General features: G+C 45.1%; 1 protein-coding gene across 1 annotated transcript in view; it reads right to left on the reverse strand.

The window, feature by feature from the left end:
* Positions 1-1095: 1095 nt before the first annotated feature.
* LOC144500970 (G protein-activated inward rectifier potassium channel 1-like) overlaps positions 1096-21293 on the reverse strand; it is a 52418-nt gene continuing 32220 nt past the window's right edge. The window contains exon 3 of the mRNA XM_078224469.1: positions 1096-2197. Within this exon, the coding sequence (XP_078080595.1) occupies positions 1593-2197 (605 nt within the window). The 3' untranslated portion in view covers positions 1096-1592. The remainder of the gene's footprint in view (positions 2198-21293) is intronic.

Raw genomic sequence — 21293 nt, forward strand, 5'->3', positions numbered from 1 at the left:
AAATCAGAAGTTTTAATTCCACAACCTATCTCTTTTATAGCCATGATGTGGAGATGCCGGCGTTGGACTGGGCTGGGCACAGTAAGAAGTCTCACAACACCAGGTTAAAGTCCAACAGGTTTCACTCACCTGATGAAGGAGCAGCGCTCCAAAAGCTCGTGATTCCAAATAAACCTGTTGGACTTTAACCTGGTGTTGTGAGATTTCTTACAGTGTCTTTTGTGGTTGACCATTTTCTCAGCCACAAGGCAGCTTTGTTAACAGCCTGGCTTGCAAGTTGAGTGGGGAAGACTCCAAAGCAGGTCACCGGACTGGATAGGTCAGATTCATGGTTCGCGTTGGGGGCTGCGAGGGAAGGGTACTACTGGAGCTGAGGGTGGGAAACCCATTCGCAATGAAGGGGGGTCACTTCTCTGTCCCAATAAATCTTTGCATGGGAGTGAAGGGGGGTGTATCTGATGGAATGGGAGTCACTTGTCAGGCCACGAGCTGGGGGTGGAAAACACTCTTGCTAATCCTAGCCCATAAGCAACCCTCGAACATGCCCTCACCTCCTTTTAGTTGTGCAGTTCCCAAGTTCAGCCATAGAGTCATAGAGGTTTATAGCATGGAAACAGGGGCTTCAGTCCAACTTGTCCATGCCACCCAGTTTTTACCACTAAGCTAGTCCCAATTGCCCATGTTTGGCGCATATCCCTCTATATCCATCTTACCCACGTAACTGTCTAAATGCTTTTTAAAAGACAAAATTGTACCCGCCTTTACTACTGCCTCTGTCAACTCGTTTCAGACACTCACCACCCTCTGTGTGAAAAGAATTGTCCCTCTGGACCCTTTTGTATCTCTCCCCTCTCACCTTAAACCTATGCCCTCTAGTTTTAGACCCCCTCCCTTTGGTGGCCAAGCCAACCTGCCTCATGGGACCACCCCTTCCACCCCACCATGCTTGCATTCTGTTGAAACTGGAATGGGGCAGGTTTGAGGCTGTATTTGCTTGGGTTTCACATTTATATTAACTGATATGGCTTCAACACATCCATTTTTGGATGTTAAACATCACCCCTAGGAGTTATTGTGCAGAGACTGGTTGTTTTATTTTCTCCTCCTTAGCCCAGCTGCACTAATGTCAACTTGATGCTCTGACTGCTACCCAGTTGATGGACTAACTCATTCCAGAATACATACTGATCCTAGCCCCTCCCTGGTCAGTACAACTGACTGATAATAGACTGTGAATGAATCAATGGAGTACACAAGGAGCTCCAGCAAGGGGCTTTACTCAGGTCTTTCAAAAGTTAATATGAAGCTAAATTGCTTCATGTGAGTTTAACTGGGCCTTTCTAGAAACACAAGAAATGCCCTTTCTGTTTTTATTTTGAGGTGATCTGAGTAATCCAACATGTTCAACACGTGTCTTTACATTTACCCTTCAACTAAGTAACCAAAACATTATAGTCACCTAGTTATGCAAATCAAAGTCCGCATTAATTGAGAATTTATACCCTTAAACAGTCCATTGTGGTTAAGGTCTTAAGTCTCTGATTTTTACAGATATTTAAAAAGAAACATGCTGCTTTTGATATTGTCTGCTTCTAAGTGAAGCGCCCTGAATTCATTTTCCTCAGTTTGGCAGGCAAATTGTCCACTATTCGTGTTCCTGTGGGTTGCAGGCCTTGTTCCCTCTGTGGCAGGTCTCCTGTTGACTGAGTGATGGATTCCGAATTGACTTTGAAACTCTTCAATGGGAGTCTTTCCTCAACACCAAAATTGCTGGGGTTAGAACTTAACTTCTGCAGTTTTAGAGGGAGATCTCCAGTGCTGCAGGTTTTCTCTCCTATATCGGCGGTCATCCTCAGGACTTTCCTCTGCAGTTCTTCTTTGCCTGTGTTCATCTTCTGATACTTGGCTGGTAACTTGCTGCCCTTTTCCTCCAGGGAGTCGAGGCAGTCCAAGGAGAAGATTCTTTCCCGTCTGTTCTTGCTGTTGCTAATGCAGGGTGTGGCGCAGAAGGATGTAAGTGACAGCTTCTCATCCTGTTCCTTCACACTGTAGGGAGACGTGGGCACCTCAAACGTGGAATGGAATTGGGAATAATCAACACGGAAAAAGCCTTCTTCGAGTGACATGACTGGAAGGAACCGATGGCCCCAAAGAACTTCATCTTCTGTGTATGAGGTCCTGGCTTGACATGTCATTCCTGCAAGGCAAAGTAACAGAATTAAAGCCTTTTAAAGATATATAAAGTTTGCAAAATTAGCTCATTATTTCAATTATAATAATTAGAAAAAATGCTAATGTAAAATGCATTTGAAAATCATAAGTGTCAAGATAATTATTTTAGTTGAACATAAATGAATGAAATTGTCTTGTTTTTGCGTCCATTATCAGAACAAATTTTTGACAAAAACTTTTTTTATTTGTTCATGGGCTGGGTCAACATTTATTGCCCATCCCTGAGAGCATTTAAGAGTCAACTACATTGCTGTGGCTCTGGAGTCACAGGCAGGCCAGACTGGGTCAGGACGGCAGATTTCCTTCCCTAAAGGACATTAGTGAACCAGATGGGTTTTGCCGACAATCGATAATGGTTTCATGGTCATCTTAGACTTATTTAACTCCAAACTTTTTTTATTGAATTCAATTTTTACCATCTGCCCTGGTGGGATTCAAATCCGTGTCCCCAGAGCATTATCCTGGGTCCCTGGATTACTAGTCCAGCAATTAGGACGGCATGGTGGCACAATGGTTAGCACTGCCGCCTCATAGTGCCAGGGACCTGGACTCAATTTTGGCCTTGGGTCATTGTCTGTGTGGAGTTTGCATTTTCTCCCCGTGTCTGCGTGGGTTTCCTCCGGGTGCTCAGGGTTCCTCCCACAGTCCAAAGAGAGCACTACTACACAAATGTTAGATGGATTGGCCATGCTAAATTGCTGCTTAGTGTCAGTGGCATTAGCAGGGTAAATACATGGGGGTTAGTTGAGATTGCTGTCGGTGCAGACTCAATGGGCCAAATGGCTTCCTTCTGTACTGTTAGGACGCTATGCTCATACAATGCCACCATGCTACCGCCAGCCTGTGCCTGTGAAGAAGTTAATTCTTCAAACATAATAAATGATCAGATGCAGTTCTTAACTTATAAATATATCTTAATTTGCAAGAGGATACCATGCTTTAACTTCAATTCTGCTTGAATTAAGTATTTTACAGATTACATATAAGACAACTGATGAGAGACTTGTAAGTGCATGCACTATATTCACTGGAGAACAAATCCAAATGGAATGGTTGAAATTATGAAGGGATTTGAGGGAGTAAATAGCAAACTGATGATAACTGCCTGCAGATATTTCAGTAATAGTGAGGCATAAACTCAGGATTAGAACTAAAAGCGTAGGAGGGAGATTTAAAGCCACTTTTACAACGTTGAATAGAATATGGAATGCAAGACCACAATGTACTATTGAAACCAATTCAATCATAATACTTAAAAGGAAATTGGATAGATGCTTGAAGAAGGAAAAAGGTTCAGGAAAAGAGCAAAATAAACACTAAACAAACATCTATTTTTTAGCTCATCATTAACACTGAGTAAAGCGTGCTGATCAATGCTATTTATTTCTTTGTGACACAAATAAGATCATAAGATATAGGAGCAGAATTAGGCCATTCGGCCCATTGAGTCTGCTCTGCCATTTAATCAGGGCTGTTAAGTTTCTCAACCCCATTCTCCCGCTTTTTCCCCGCAACCCTTGATCCCCTGACCAATCAAGAACCTATCTATCTCTCTCTTAAATACACTCAATGACCTGGCCTCCACAGCCTTCTGTGGCAATGAATTCCATAGATTCACCATCCTCTGGCTAAAAAAAATTCTCCTCATCTTGGTTCTAAAGGATCATCCCTTTACTCTGAGGCTGTGCCCTTTTCTAGTCTCACCCACTAATGGAAACATCTTCCCCACATCCACTCTATCCAGGCCTTTTAATGTTCTGTAAGTTTCAATGAGATCCCCGCTCATCCTTCTAAACTCCATTGAATACAGACCCAGAGTCCACAGATTCAAATATGAGATTTGGCCACAATTTCACATTTCCTTTGGGGCAAGCTTTCCATTTGGGTGAGGCCATTGAAGGGAAATGACTCTTAGGGGGTGGAATCAGTCATCAAAGGAATCCAACCATTCCTTGGCTAATCATTTGATTGAGTCCAATTGTTGAAGAGAGGTGCACCCCCAAAGTGAATGCTTATGAAAAGTTTTCAACTCGGAAGATATTCAGGAGTTCAATCCTTGCCATCCTGACTTAAAATGAATCGCTGCTCCTTCACTGTCAGTGGGTCAAACTCCTGGAATTCCCTCCCTAACAGCACTTCAGGCACTGCAGCAGTTCAAGAAGCAAATTGTGGGACATGGGCATCGCTGGCTGGCCAGCAGTTATTACCCATCCCTAGTTGTCCTTGAACTGGGTGGCTTGCTAGGCCATTTCCGAGGGCAGCTGAGAGTCAACCACGTTGCTGTGGCTCTGGAGTCACATGTAGGTCAGACTAGGTGAGGACAAGAGATTTCCTTCCCAATAGGACATTATATCATAGAATCCTGCAGTGCAGGAGTAGGCTAATTGGCCCATCGAGTCTGCATGTTCCACAATCCCACCCAGTCCCTATTCCCATAACCCCATGCATTTACCCTACCCCCTAAGGGCTAACACTAAGGGGCAATTGAGCATGGCCAATCCACCTAACCCGCACATCTTTGGACTGTGGGAGAAAACCGGAGCACCCGGAGGAAACCCACACAGATGTGGGGAGAATGTGCAAACTCCACACAGACAGTGACCCAAGCCAGGAATCGAACCCACTTTGAGGCAGCAATGCTAACCATTCTGCCACTGTGCCACTGAACCAGGTGGGTTTTTCCAAAAGTCGACAATGGTTTCATGGTCACCAGTAGATTCTTAATTCCAGATTCTTTTTTATTGAATTCAATTTCCACCATCCGCTGTGGCAGGATTTGAACCCGGGTCCCCAGAACATTAGCTGAGTTTCTGGATTAATAGTCCAGCGAAAATACCACTAGGCCATTGCCTCCTTCAAGTGAATCTAGGGATGGCAGTAAATATGCATATCCAGCCAGCAATGCCCACATCCAGAAAATGAAATCAGTAAATCATTTGCGCATCAGGTATCAGCCATCACTCAATAGATTCACGCTTGCGTGAGTCAGAAGGTTGTGAGTTCAAGACATACATGAGCACACAACTCTGCCACTCTACTACAGTACTGAGGTAGTGTGGAATGGTCAGAGGATGATCTTTTGGATGGGACTCATTTGTACTCAGAATTATTTTTATTCATTCATGGGGTGTGGGTGTCGCTGGCTAGACCAGCGTTTATTGCCCATCCTTGAGAGCATTTAAGAGTCAACCAGATTGCTGTAGGTCTGGGGTCACATGTAGGCCGGACCATGTAAGGACAGCAGATTTCCTTCCCTAAAGGACATTAGTGAACCAGATGGGTTTTGACAATGGTTTCATGGTCATCATTAGACTTGAAACTCCAGATTTTTTGTTTATTGAACCCAAATTTCAGCATCTGCCATGGTGGGATTCGAACTTGCGTCCCCAGAGCATTACCCCAGGTCTCTGGATTACTAGTCCAATAACAATACCACTACGGCACTGCCTCTCCTAAAGTAGGTCTAACTTAGTAAAACATCCCAAGGTGTTAGGCATTAAGGCAGCACGGTGGCACAGTGGTGCCTCACAGCTCCAGGGACCTGGGTTCAATTCCCGGCTTGGGTCACTATCTGTGTGGAGTTTGCGCATTCTCCCCATATCTGGGTGGGTTTCCTCCCACACTCCAAAGAAGTTTTCCGGTTAGGGTGATTGGCCATGCTAAATTGCCCCTTAGCATCCCGGGATGTGTAGGTTAGAGGGATTAGCGAGATGTGGGGTTACGGGAATAGGCCCTGTGTGGGATTGTTGTCGATGCAGGCTCGATGGGCCGAATGGCCTCCTTCTGCACTGTAGGGATCCTACGATTGCATAGGAGCATTATCAAACAAAACTTGACACTGTCACTTACATCTGTCAAAAGATCCCCCGACACTACTTCAAGAGACAGCAGGCAAGTTTTTCCCAGTGCCCAGGTCAATATGTCTCTCTCAACCAACATCATAAAACAAATGTAGGTTTTCTGGCCATCATCACGCTGCTGTCCTCACCTCCCCTGTCCTCAAATTGGCTGCAGCACTTCAGACACACAACTGTGATTTTACTTCAGCGATATAGTGCTTTGCAATGTTCTATGGTCATGAAGGGCATGGCATGAATAAGCTGAGGAAAAAAAATAAACTGACAAGTGGGGGGAAAAGAACTGCAGTGGTGAAAAGTGGATTGAGAGTTCTTTCCGAGTACAACCGCACAGAACATGGATAAGTCTCGGACATAGTTTCAAAGGCGTAATAAGATTATTACTCTCAGCTCTGTTGATGGTTTAACATGTCGTTCGCCTTTTCAGATGCTGAGGCCTGCTGTGCATTTGTCTTCTGTTTGTATTCAGGGAGATTACCTTTCCAGTGTGAATTACAGTATGAGTCAAACCTCTCTAGAAATGCACAATGAAGCAGTTATTTGCGGATTCTTTCCATAAAGCGTTTGACAAGGCTATCAGTAACTATTTATAAGCTTTCCATTTGTACATAAAGTATGCATGGGGAAGCCAGAACAAACAGCAGGAGAACAAGCAAAATCAGAAAGAAAGCTTTAACAAAGTTGGGTGGCACAGTGGTTAGTTAGCACTGCTGCCTCACAGCTCCAGGGACCTGGGTTCGATTCCCGGCTTGGGTCACTGTCTGTGGGGAGTCTGCAAGCTCTCCCCGTGTCTGTGTGGGTTTCCTCCAAGCGCTCCTGTTTCCTCACACAGTCCGAACGATGTGCTGCTTAGGTGCATTGGCCATGCTAAATTCTCCCGAACAGGCGCCGGAGTGTGGCGACTAGGGGATTTTCACAGTAACTTCATTGCAGTGTTAATGTAAGCCTACTTGTGACAAATGAATAAAATAAATGGAGGTGCCTTATCTCCAATGTTGTTAAAATTTAAATTAAAATATGTGTTTTGCAGTCAAGCAATCACTGCGTGTTTGAATACATGCACGTACATGTGTGTGCATATGTGCGTGTGTGTGCATGTGGTGGTGGTGGGAGGACAGGGGTGAGAGGCGGTGGTAATAGTGGAGTTGGGGAGGGGAGGATTCTCTATAGGGCAGCCTGAGACTTCTGCAGCACCCAGGCAGACATTATCTTCAATTTGCCTGGAGCGCTTAACCCCTGGTCTGCCACTGGAAGGCCACTGAAAGGCACCCAGACAGGTCACCACCAATCAGGACATAGGAACAGAGGGATTAGGCAGAAATATCCCTTCGAGCCTGCTCTGCCATTCAATCAGATCATGACTGATCTCTCCCTGGTCTCAAATCCACCTCCCCACTTGTTCCCCATATCCCTCTTTCCCTTTTTATATTAGAAATATATCTATCTCCTTCTTGAAATCATTCAACGATTCATACTCCACCGCGCTATGGGGCAGCGAGTTCCACAAATTCACCACCCTCTGCGAGAAGTAGTTCCTTCTCATCTCAGTTTTAAATCTACCGCCTCTCAACCTATACCTGTGACCTCTTTTTCTAGATTTCCCCATCAGAGGAAACATTTGGTCTACATTTATTTTATCAATCCCTTTTAAAATTTTATATACCTGAATCAGATCCCCACTCATCCTTCTAAACTCCAGCGAGTACAAGCCTGGAACCTGGAGGCCAACTGGAAACTTCAAGACATGGCCATATAAGGGTGGCATGGTGGCACAGTAGTTAGCATTGCTGTCTCACAGTGCCAGGGACCCGGGTTCAATTCCAGCCTCGGGTCACTGTCTGTGTGGAGTTTGCACGTTCTCCCCATGTCTGTGTGGGTTTTCTCCAGGTGCTCCAGTTTCCTCCGACAGTCCAAAGATGTGCGGGTTAGGTTGATTGGCCATGCTAAATTGACCGTAGTGTCAGGGGGATTAGCAGGGTAAATATGTGCGATTACGGGAATAGGGCCTGGGTGGGATTGTGCTCAGTGCAGACTCGATGGGCCAAATGGCCTCCTTCAGCACTGTAAGGATTCTATGGTTCTATCATAATGAACTAAGAAATGGGGTGAAGCCCTGTTATGCATCCAATCCGCACCCCTCCCCTCGCAACCAGCCCCAACTTCCCTCAAAATAGTTTCGGTGTGAGATGGAGCTGGGGAACTGGTACTCCAGCCAGTGGGGCTATTTTTGTAGCTCCTCTCCACCTTGGATCCTGGTCCTGTTGGGAACCACAAATCAAGTCCATGGAGTAATACAGCACGGAAGCTGGTTTGACCCATTGTTCCTTGAGTTGGCTACTCTATTAATCTCACTTCACTGCACTTGCCCTCAACCCTCCATTATGTTCTCACAATATCAATCCAACATTTCTTTGAAAATTACATTCTGCATCCACACCTTTTCAAACAGCTCGTTCCAGATTGTGACAACTCACTGAGTAAAGAAAATCCGCTTCTCTCCTCTGATATTTTTGCCAATGATGTTAAATTTGTCTCTTCTAGTTACCAACCCAGTGGAAACAGTTTCTCAGTGTCTACTTGATCAAAACCCCTCGTAATTTTGAATACCTCTAATAAACCTCCTGTTAATCTTCTCTGCTCCAAGGAGAACAATCCCAGTTTTTATAGACTCTCTGGATAACTGAAATCGCGCAAACCCGGTCATTCAATAAACCTCCTCTGCATCTTCCCCCAAGCCCTGGGTAGCTGATCAAAGTTCCACAGTAGCTGACTGGTCTCCTCTACCTTGCTCAAGTCCTTGTGCAGTTGAGTTTGTAGGCTGTTCCATCAAGTGGAGCATCATAGTTGAGTGTGAATGGTGTTGTACGTACACCTTCCGCCAGGACAGTAGGCTCTTGGCTCAATCCCATAAACCAACACCTCCCCCCCCCACCCCCCAGCCACTGCCCCCCCCCCCCACCCTTTAATCCAACACCAATGTATGCAGTACATCCATTCTTGACCAACTGCGGTCAGTGATTTCTATGGTCCGGTAGGATGGCAGATAGTGCATTGGGCACGCACACTGGGCGCCATTGATTTGAGGGTGGCATGGTGGCACAGCGGTTAGCACTGCTGCCTCTCAACGCCAGTGACCCAGGTTCAATTCCGGCCTCGGGTGACTGTGTGGAGTCTGCACGTTCTCCTCGTATCTGCGTGGGTTTCCTCCAGGTGCTCCGGTTTCCTCCCACAGTCCAAAGGTGTGTGGGTTCGGTTGATTGTTGATAAAATTGCCCCTTAGTGTCAGGGGAATTAGCAGGGTAATGGTTACAGGGATAGGGCCTGGGTGGGATTGTTGGCAATGTTGGCATTGTTGGCAGTGCAGGCTCGATGGGCTGATTGGCCTCCTTCTGCACTGTGGGAATTCTATGATTCTATGAAAGTGTAGAGTACGGAACTGGACAGTTTACTCCAACTCAGGCCTAATCTTGAATTATAAAGGTTTAGTACAACTTCCTTGCCTTCTCTTAGAGTTGTCCAGAGTCAGATATCTGGATAATATTCACTCAGGTGGAGGGCAAGTCGATGCAAGAACACATTGAGTGGCTTTTACCGGCCGTTCACGCTGATGGGGTTCTCTGGTCCTGTTGCACTGAACGGGGATTTGGCAGAGCGCCAAATTCTCCGTTCTTGCTTGGAATGGTAGTGGGGCGTGAACGGTTGGTAAGATCGTGCCCATGATGTATAAGTTGCCATGGAAGCTAAGTAAAGTGAGGCATTTGAAAATTGTATTGGACATAAGCTGCTAAAAGGGTTAAAATAAACCACAGGGAAAAAAAGCTCTTACGTGTAGTTAAAATTTGAATGTATTCTCTATTCATGTACAAATCTATTGTTAAAGATCCAAAAGATAGCTTTGAACTGAACAAAATTATGCTAACGTTTGCAAACAGCCAGATTTTGCAGAGAGGTGGTAATCAAAATCGCTGCTGTGCTCATGGTGCAATCAAAATTAATGACAGCAGGATCACCCAAAACCAAATTAAAATCCTCGTAATTGGAGCAGCTTCAACCTGGCTTCATCGTCGAACTTTGTTAAAATACTGTAGCACACATTTCCAGATTGGACCTCCTCACCCAACACTAATCACCCCCTTTCCTGTCAACTCAAATCTGCACTTAATTCTCGTCCTGCCCGAGACCTCCCAATGTAGGTATGTATGTATACACATACATCATCTTTAACGCTACCCACCAACTTCCTACTGCTGAAGCAGTGGACGTTCTAACGCTGCAGCTTCCTCCATAAGCTGCATCAGTGGTCAATTTACTGTCAGCAGCTGCCTCACGGACTGGTCATGACAGCTTTGAGATGAAGCGCTCTGCTGTGACCAGTGAAATGGCAAATAATTGATTAAATCAGTCCAGAGAGAATGGGAACTTGCAAATGATAAAACTGCCCGCAATAATCATTAATTCACATCTCGCCACTAAAAGAAGCACATTTGCTGCTCACTGGTCATAATATGGAGACCAGGAATGTCCATGGGCATCTTTCAGTGTACTCAGCAACTGAGTCACAAGGAAAGATTAAAAATCTTCCGCTCTTCAGCCTGGAAAGGAGGTGAATGATAGAGCATCTTTTCGAGCTACCTGAGATACTAAACGGAATTGATACTTGAGTGTTGCTGAAAAAGAGACATGCTATCAAATTATTTCATCTTGTACTCATCAGGATAGCTCATCAGAAATTGTCTGCTGTAACAGGGGAACAACAATTTATACTGCATGAGAAGAGAGTGTTGATTGGTTGGTGTGGTGTCTGGCCCCTTAAAGGGGCGATCTCCTGAAAAGGTCACGTGACCCAGGTTGACCAATCGGGAACCGAGTCGGGGCTTCACTCCCACTTGTCTGGGCTTGTCCCAGCAATTAGATCCCAGAGTCATGTCCGGAAATATTGGATCTACATCACCCTGTAAATAGTTGTTGTTTGTTAATGACCATCTGTAGTCTGTTCTTAACCGGTGGAGCCTAGTTATTACGATTGGCAAGTGGACTGTGGTGGAGGTGTTACCATGGAGAATGCAGCGTGGACTAATTAATTTCCCAGCTTTGTTCAAATTCAAACTGGTCAGGTTGACTCTGATTGGGGAAAGCATTGCTCTGGGGGATGATAGTTCCCTAAGCTTTTAAATAAACAGAGCAAAGGGAAATTATGAACGAAATCTCGCGCAAACTATAAAAATGGATAGCAAAAGGATTATGTACATGTATAAAAAGGTAGAGAGTAGCTAAAGTCAATGTTGGTCCCTTAGAAGATGAGACTGGGGAACACAGAAATGGCAGAGACACTATTTTGCCTTGGTTTTCACGATGGAGGACACTAGAATCATCCCAATAGGAAGAGATAATGCAGAGATTGTTAAAAAGGAGGATCAATCGTCATCACAAGGAATGACGTACTGAGCAAACAATTGGGAATAAAGGCAGACATGTCCCGAAGGTCTGACGGCCTACATCCTAGGATGTAAAGGAAGTGGCAGCAAAGATAATGGAGGCATTGGTTATAATATTCCAATATTCCCTGGATTCTGGAGATTGGAGAGTTTAAATGTTCCCTTTTTTGGACCGGAAAGGTTGAATGGTATTGTATTAATAATTAACTTGCTGTTAAAAATGTACTTATGCTGTTAAAGTCCAACTCTAATTTTCTGCAGCAATTTTGCCCATTAAAATTTGCCCAATTTTAATGGGCAAATATTGCACAAGTCTAACAAGGTGGTGGCACAGTGGCTAGCACTGCTGCCTCACAGCGCCAGGGACTCAGGTTCAATTCCGTGGCTTGGGTCACTGTCTGTGTGGAGTTTGCATGTTCTCCCTGTGTCAGCGTGGGTTTCCTCCGGGTGGTCTGGTTTCCTCCCACAGTCCAAAGACGTGCTGGTTAGGTGCATTGGCCATGTTAAATTCTCCCTCAGTGTACCCGAATAGGTGCCGGAGTGTGACGACGAGGGGATTTTCACAATAACTTCATTGCAGTGTTAATGTAAACCTACTTGTGACATGAATAAATAAAATAGAAATAAATAAAATAAGTTCTTAAAAATAATGGAGGGACTAAGGGCAAGATGCAGTTTGTGTCATGCAAACTGCATAAATCGATCATGAGCTATGGCTCAGAAGGTAACAATCTTGCCAGGGCCAGAATGTTTAGTGTCCAAGTCCTACTCCAGAGCTTGAGCACAAAAGTAAAGGCTGATACCCCAACGCAATACTGAGGGAGTGCTGCATTGTCGGAGGTGCTATATTTCAGATGGGACATTAAATCTGCCTGCTCAGGTGGATGTAAAAGATCCCATGGCACTATTTTGAAGAAGAGTATGGGTGTTATCCCTCGTGTCCATGCCATTTTAAAGAAGAGTATGGGTGTTATCCCTCGTGTCCATGCTAATACTTATCCCTTGACATCAGAAAGGGGTCATTTATCGCATTCCTGTTTACTGTGCTCAAATTGGCTACCGCATTTCTACATTACAACTGTACTCCAAAAGTATTTCACTAGCAGTATTGTGCTTTCGAACCTCTGGACATTGTGGAAACGTTATATAAATGGAAGTCTTCGTTTCTTAATCACTGAATTTTCTGGCTGATTTGCGCATGAAAACAAACTGTCTGAATAATATTGAAAGAATGCAGAGTGGTGGAAGCTTGCATTCAAATCACAGAGTCTTTGCAGTGCAGAAGGAGGCCATTCAGCCCATCCAGTCTGCAATGAAAGACACCTCCAATTGTGAGCTCTTGTGCATTTTTGATTTACATTGCTTCACAGTCGGTTGCGCCTTCAATGCCTCGGGCTAAACTCGAATTTCCTCTGCCTCTCTACTTCTTTAAGGCGCTCCATAAAAGCTTTTCCTCATTTGTCCTATTTTTTCATGTGGATCAGCATCAAAGTTTGTTGGATACCAGCTCTGTGAAACACCTTGAGACCTTTTGACTACGTTAAACATGTTAAATAAATGCAAGTCCTTCTTGTTGCAAATGCATACATATTCCAATAATACTTTCTTTGAACTGACTGCAAAATCTGATGGGATGAAAAGTGAAAATAGTTTGATTACCCACAACCAAGTTTAGTTGGAGACTTGTACAATCTGTTGGCAGCACAATACCACTGGGCATAAAATTGCCTCTGACCTAAGTTATAAAGATATTAGTCGGGATTCTCCCAAAAAAGAACTAAGTGCCCAACGGGTGGGCAAACGGAAGATTTTCCCACTTGTTTTTTGGGCATACTTAGCTGAATAAATCTCCGGCACTCTGTGAACCACAGAGTGCCTCAGGGAGATTCACGCTGGTAAGTGGGGGCCGGGACCTCATCCTGCTGGAAAGGCCAAAATCAGCGCGTGCATTGCAGAGTGTGCAGCATGTTCTCCCCCAACCATCACTGATCAGCCTCCCAGTAGGTTCTGCCCCAAGTAGATCCCGCCCCCTCTGGCCCTGCCCACTTGGCATTGCCCATTGGGCAGGCTGCCAGGCTGGCAGTGCCAGGGTGCCCAATGGGCAGTGCCAGGGTGTCAGGCTGGCAGTGCAGGGTTTCCATTGGGCAGTGCCAGGGTGCCTAGTGGGCAATGCCAGGGTGCCAGGTTGGCAGTGCCAGTGTGCCCACCGGGCACTGCTAGGCTGTCATACTTGCAGTGCCAGGGTGCCCAGTGGGCAGTGCTAGGGTGCCAGGTTCACACAGCCAGGCTGGCACTGTCCAAGAGGCACCTCCTGCCTCCGACCCCCGGGGGGCTTCAATGCCCTGTCATTGAGGCCCCCTTTGGTGGGGGCCAGTTGTAAACCCCGGCCCAGGACAGTAATCATATGGAAATGATAATTTCCATATGGTAATCAGCCCTGAGCCGATTTCTAGTGCGGGGCTTATTATGTGAAAAAGAAAATGTCTGAGAGATTAATGTTTGGCCGGATGCCAGTCCTGAGTCCCGCTATAGGCCGCTGCTGATGTCTGCCGGCCCGCTGGGCTACTCAAGCAACGCAGTGGGTTTGGAGAATCCCAGCCATTGGGTGTTGGAAATGAAAGTGAAAATGTATCACTGAGGCAACATGGGAACCTATTCTGATGCTAATATAAAATCTATTTGTTGAGTTTTCTTCTCTTTATTGTGTTAGGCCTGATACGCTCAATGGGAAGTCCAAATATATTGAAAAATATTCTAATTCCCAGCAACACACTATATCTCCATGAGCACAATTCATTCCAAATAAATTACTTTGTGGCACTCCAATCTGTACCTATATTTAATTTAACCATTGTTATTACTTATGCTGCATGCAGGTAAAAGAGCATTACAGGTTCAAAAGACATATTTCAGGGATAAGAGGCCATGTAGGCCATCTAAACATCCAGGACATTATCTTCAATCACAGGATCTAATTGTATTCCGAATTAGCCAATTATTTTGTCTTTATTAAATTACTTGGTCGATTATTCATGGAGGAGAGAAGTATTTCTGGATATCTATTCTAACTATATATGTTTCACTAATTTCCAGTAAAGTTCTCCAATCCTGATTTCTTGGTGTATTTTGTGTCATGCCCAGTAAAGTCGGGCCACATTCAAAACCTTAAACATGGACTGTGATCAGTACAGAATTTTCAGGAACTACCTGTTCCTTCAGAAATGAACATCAAAAGGTTGCTAAGATGGCTATCAAGGTTCTTTGCATTGATTCGGAAATATCTCAAGTTTCCAGAAAGTTCCAAACTGAATGACCATGGGTGAAATGTCACCCTAGTATGAACAAAAATTAAGACAAAACCCACTTGTGGAATTTGCACTTCCCATTGTTTGTGGACTTATCCAAAATTCAAAATTTATGGGGTCCTGGAATAACTGTCTCCGAGCTCAATACTTAACAAAAGATAACTGCAGAAACCAGTTAATCACACGTAGTCATGAACGGCCTCCATCCAGCTCTCACTTTGTAGCAATGGCTAATTATTTCAATTCATTATGGGTGGGCAATAGACGTATTGATCAAGTGGTCAACTGATTGAAACTGTCTTCAAAAAACCAATCTTATTTACTTCAAGCAGCAGGGAGAAACCAATCAGTCTGCAAAGCTGACAGCAAGGAACAGCAGCAAAGGCAGCAACATATACGCCTTAAAATTGGAGACTGCAATAATGTAAGAGCTCCCAGCTTGTTCCTTTTCAAGTCCACTTACAATGGAACCAACTTATCAATAAGAGGACAAGTAACTAACTTCGTGACGAACCGAAAACCCATCTCTTTTCAAGCAAATCTTACAATAATCTTGATATATGACTCTGACTATTGATTAGACTAGACTACCTTTCAAATGTCAAAACACCTTCTTCACCTGGCTTACAACACATGCTTTTTCCTAAGACAAGCCAAACACATGAATTATGAATTATTTTGTTTATAGCTTGTAAAAGCACATCGTTCTCTTTAACTGTATTTTGTCTGGTGCTGGGTCTGTGTGTGTGTGTGTGTGTGTATATATGTGTGTTTGTGTATGTGTCTGCGTGTGTGTTTTGTGTGCTTGTGTGTTCGTGTGTGTGTGTGTGCCAAGCGAATGACGTGGCATTGCACTTCCAGGGTGAATGTATGAATAAATAATCCTCTGCATTTCAACCCACAAAAGCCTGCTGCTGGTTCTTCAAATTGACCACACACTCAGGAGTTAAGAAACACACATTTTCACTTTCCAAAACAAACTGATTACGGACAAGGAAAGGGAATTGGGGTTTTCAGTTCTCTCTCATTTCTGTCTGTAACATTTGAAACATTGAGGGGAATTTTCCCATCCTGCCCACCATGGGAATCGCAGCAGGCAGGGGGCAGACCATGCAAAGATCTGTTGACCTCTGGCGGGATTTTCCAGTTTTGGGGTGAGCGTGGGTGGAAAATCCCGCCCATTGTGTTTACTTTATATATACCGTTTGTATGGTTAAATACGTTCTTTCTAGACTGTAAAGTTTAAGGATCTATGTATGGATGATATTGGAATAGTGTAGATTAGAGGGGCTTTAGATTGGTACCACTGGTCGGCACAACATCGAGGGCCGAAGGACCTGTACTGCGCTGTAATGTTCTATGTTCTAATAAATAACCTGTCCTCTATTATATGATAGTACCAGGTACATCAGATCTCATGCTGCGTGACATTAGTGAATGACAGCTTAATGCATTCCTTTGAACTCATAATTTCCGCTATTTAAGTCATAATTACAAGGCTGGCTTCTGACTAAATGTAAGATTTTAGCACAGTACTCTACGAATCATTGAGAATACAATTTGCTTCTGATGTGTAAAAATAATGCATCAGTTAGGTGTCAGGGTTTTAGACTGAGTGCATCATCTTCAACTCCATTACAGACCTACAGCTAACGTTTATTAAGTGCCCGAGTACATGTTGTACCATTTATCACTGCCATATTTCAGAATAAAAAGTTCCCACCATTAACTTCTGGAGCTGTCATACAACGTGATAAATGAGATTTACACCAAGCTGGTGGGAAAGCATAAGAAAAAGAAAATCCCACCTCAAGCATCAGAGTGATTTGTTTTAATAGCGCTCAGTGCCGGAGACTAATCTGGGCAGCCGACACTACACAATTTCTGGGAAACTGTGTTCATATTAAAACTTTATAAGCCTTTGCAGACTGTGTGAACTAATGGGCTGAATTTTAATATTTTTAAATGCTTGCAGCAGGAGGAGGCTGGCAGTGTGTCGGGAGCCGTCAGCTTTTCCCTGACTTTTTAAACTGAGCAACAACATTAGTATTCCACTTCTGGCTTCCTGGCCGATTAAAGTGCGCAGGAGTGATCATGACCTGCCCCCAGCCGTTGAAGCTTCACTATTTACGAGCATTCTGCAAGGATCGGAATGCTACCATCGTGAAGAGCGACACAGCCACTTTGAGTGATTGAGCCTCCACAAAGGAAAAGCTACTTTAAGATTAGGGTGGCACGGTGGCACAGTGGGTAACATTGCTGCCTCACAGCACCAGGGACCAATTCCGGCCTCGGGTGACTGTCTGTGTGGAGTTTGCACGTCCTCCCCGTGTCTGCGTGGGTTTTCTCCGGCTGCTCCGGTTTCCTCCCACACTCCAAAGATGTGCAGGTTAGGTGGATTAGCCATGCTAAATTGCCCCTTAGGGCCCGATTTTACCAAAAATTCAAAAGTCAGGCGTTGGGCCTTTAACGCGATCTGCACCTGAATCCGAGCAGAAAATATTTCAAAATATATATTTCCCCCATCCATATTTTGAAATATTTTCCCAAATTTTTGACTGTCAGGTTTTTAGTTCCTGTGATTATAATTTTGGCATTATCTTCCAAAGGGAATTCCTCTAATTTTGTGCAATGTTCAGATGAAAACAAGGTGAAAGAAAGGATCCAAGGCTGCTCCAGAGGCAGATTAGCTGCACCCAATGTTGCCCATACAAATCACATTCATAAGTAGGGGCACATCTGCCATGGAATGTGAGAGAAGAATTGCCAATACAAACTTCTTTTCACTATGGTTGATTTCCCAGATTTAGCAATCTCCTTGAATCTTATTTCCAACCAAGTTCCACCACGGGGACAATTCTTCCAAGTTCACCACATGCTTCTGAACATTTGAGCACCTGGCTCATGGCAACAGGGACATCAACAATCCAGTTACAGATCACAAATGTATTATACAGGTCACTAATTGATCACTAGGACACTGTAGTTTAATTACCTTTCCCATAGATAATTAGGCAGCACAAAGAAGATGCTACATTATTTTCAGTTTGCAAGATTCTCCCAAGTCCATCCTCCTCCTCCATCCACCCCCCCTCTCTGCTCTCTCTGCTGTTTTTCTCTTTTGCGCCCGGGCGCGCTGCTTCAGATTTTTTTCGAACTGCGCATGTGCAGTGCAGAGCTCCAATCGTTCCGGCAGCGCTAAGCCCCGTCCACTGCGCGGATCGGACTGGAGCCAGCAAAAAGCGTATGGGCGCACTGCAAAGAGGATTCCGGGCTCGGATCTGCATTACGCCCGGATCCGGCCCTTAGACTCCAAATTTTAAAATCGGACCCTTAGTGTCAGGGAGATTAGCAGGGCAAATAGGTGGGGTTACAGGGATAGGGCCTGGATGGGATTGTTGTCAGTACAGGCTCGATGGCGGCACGGTAGCACAGTGGTTAGCACTGCTGCTTCACAGCTCCAGGGTCCCGAGTTCGATTCCCGGCTCGGGTCACTGTCTGTGTGGAGTTTGCACATTCTCCTCGTGTTTGCGTGGGTTTCCTCCGGGTGCTCCGGTTTCCTCCCACAGTCCAAAGTCCAAAGATGTGCGGGTTAGGTTGATTGGCCGGGTTAAAATTGCCCCTGAGATGCATAGGTTAGAGGGATTAGCGGGTAAATATGTGGGGGTAGGGCCTGGGTGGGATTGTGGTCGGTGCAGACTCGATGGGCCGAATGGCCTCCTTCTGCACTGTAGGGTTTCTATGATTTCTTCTATGATGGGTCAAATGGCCCCCTTCTGCTCTGTAGGAATTCTATAATCCTCAGGTGTATCCCTGTTTCCAGCAGACAGGAAGAAGAAGCTGCCTCAATGGTTAGAAGTGGCAGACGAAGTGAGAAACAGGAGCGTGGTGCCCCACTCCTTACACAGTGCCACTAGGGGTTCATTGACCTCATAAGATCAAAATTGCTGCACTCATTGTGTTTACTTTTTTAGAGTCATTTATGACACAAAAGGAGGCCATTCATCCATTGAGTCTATGCCAGCTCCCTGTAGAGCAATCCAATCATTCCATAAGACCATAAGACATAGGAGCAGGAGTAGGCCACTCGGCCCATCGAGTCTGCTCCGTCATTCAATCATGGCTGTTATTTTTCTCATCCCTATTCTCCTGCCTTTTACCCATAACCCTTGATCCCCTTATTAATCAAGAACCTATCCATCTCTGTCTTAAAGACCTGGCCTCCACAGCCTTCTGCGGCAAAGAGTTCTGCAGATTCATCACTCTCTGGCTGAAGAAGTTCCTCCTCATCTCTGTTTTAAAGGATCATCTCTTTAGCCTGAGATTGTGCCCAACTTCCTTGGACAGGAAAAGTGACAACACTTGCCACATTCAATTGCCAACTAACACGCTTTGACATCCCCAGCTCTCTGCTGTACAACTCTCCTCAGACAAACACCTTACAGGGGCACCCAAGCTTCAGAAAGTATCTTCTCTTATCCCCATCTGACCAGCCATCACATCCATCACTCACAGTGATTCTCCATGACTGCATCCTTTCATCCTCTCAACACATTCCATTTGTCATACGCATAACTAAAGAGATCATTGACTACCAGAGAGAGGAAGGGAACCAGCTGTGACCCTTTAGTCATCAGGACCATGACAACTGCAAGGTTGTCCGTAATCAGTTTGTTTTGGAAAATGAAGATGTGTTTTTCTGACTATGCCAGCAAGTCCATGTGTTTGCACTGATGGTCTGCGCCACCCATCTGTATGACTGGACAGCTCGAACTGATTTTATTTAGGTTGGAAACGAGTATTGATACGCTTATGTTGTATTTAACATGTGTTCAGACTTGCAAAAGTTCAAGATTAAACAAGCAATTGACAACAATCGATGGCTTCATTATATCCCTCATATTAAGCAAGGAACTTGTGCTCATCCATGCAGGCATCAACAGTTACCTCACTGACTTGATAAGGCAAGAATTTATCCCTGCCAGGCACCCCATGAGTGACTTAGTTCAGGAACCAATACTCCCATTACCTCCTATTGTTCCAATAGGATAATCATTTCTGACATATGACATTTTGACTAACAGAATGGAATTTTACCAGCACGTCCGCCCGAGGTTCGTACGATTCCGCCCGAGGCCAACGGAGAATGCTGTTCTCTGATCCTCTGTGCCGGTAAACTTTGGTCACAGTGTAGTTTTCAGGAACCAATTTCAAATATACAAATTACGAGGCAGCACGGTAACACAGTGGTTAGCACTGCTGCTTCACAGCGCCAGGGACCCGGGTTCGATTACCGGCTTGGGTCACTGTCTGTGTGGAGTTTGCACGTTCTGCCCGTGTCTGTGTGGGTCCCCTCCGGGTGCTCGGGTTTCCTCCCACATTCTGAAAGACGTGCTGGTTAGGGTGAATTCACCCGAACAGGTGCCGGAGTGTGGCGACTAGGGGAATTTCACAGTAACTTCATTGCAGTGTTAATGTAAGCCTTACTTGTGACTAATATATAAACTTTTAGGAGCAAGAGTAGGCCTGGTGACCCCCCCCTTGAACCTGCTCCGCTATTCAACAAGATCATGGCTAATCTGATCGTAACTTCAACCCCACATTCTTGCCCACCCCCAATCACCTTTCAACCTCCTGTCAATCCAGAATCTATCTCACTCTGCCTTAAAAATATTCAAAGAATCTGCTTAAACTGCCTTTGGAGAAAGAGTTCCAGGATGCAAAATCCTCTAAGGAAGAAAATTCTCTTCATTTGCATCTTAAATGGGTGACCCCTTGTTTTTAAACAGTGACCCCTACTTCTAGGTTCTCCCACAAGAGGAAACATTCTTTCCACATCCACCCTGTCAATACCCCTCAGGGTCTTCAAGTTTTTGATCAAGCCGCCTCTTATTCTTCTAAACTCTAATGGGTACCAAACTAACCACTCCATCCTTTCCTCACAATACAATGTACCCATTCCTGGGATTACTCTAGTAAACCTTCTCTAAATTTACATAAGGAGATCAATATTGTCCACAGTACTCCAGATATGGGGGCGGGGGAGGGCGATTCTCCCAGTGCAACGGGCCAGAGACTCAAGCGGAAGCCATTTAGCAGGCCCCCCATTGGGCGCTATGGTCTCCACAAGTCTCCGGCTGCCGGATTTCCAGCGCCGTCAGCTCCATGCCAGAAATCGGCATGGAGCTGTATACTTTATTCTAATGGGCATTAGCATATAATTAGCGGGCCCAGGGCTGAAGTCTCCGGACCCGCTAGCATCTCCCCCCCGCCAGGTGTGTTTCACTCCAGTGGGGTTTACAATAGCTTCCCACTTGCGGGGAGCTGGTGGCCCAACCCTGCTGGAGTGAAGTGGGGGGGGGGGCCATCGAGGCCCCCCAGAGGGTTGGAGGCAAGAGGCTGCCCCCAGGACATAGACAGCCTGGCAGCACCAGCCTGGTCCCCGGCACTGCACAAGGGGCAAA

Source organism: Mustelus asterias, chromosome 11, assembly GCF_964213995.1.
Source record: "Mustelus asterias chromosome 11, sMusAst1.hap1.1, whole genome shotgun sequence".
Taxonomy (NCBI): Eukaryota; Metazoa; Chordata; class Chondrichthyes; order Carcharhiniformes; family Triakidae; genus Mustelus; species Mustelus asterias.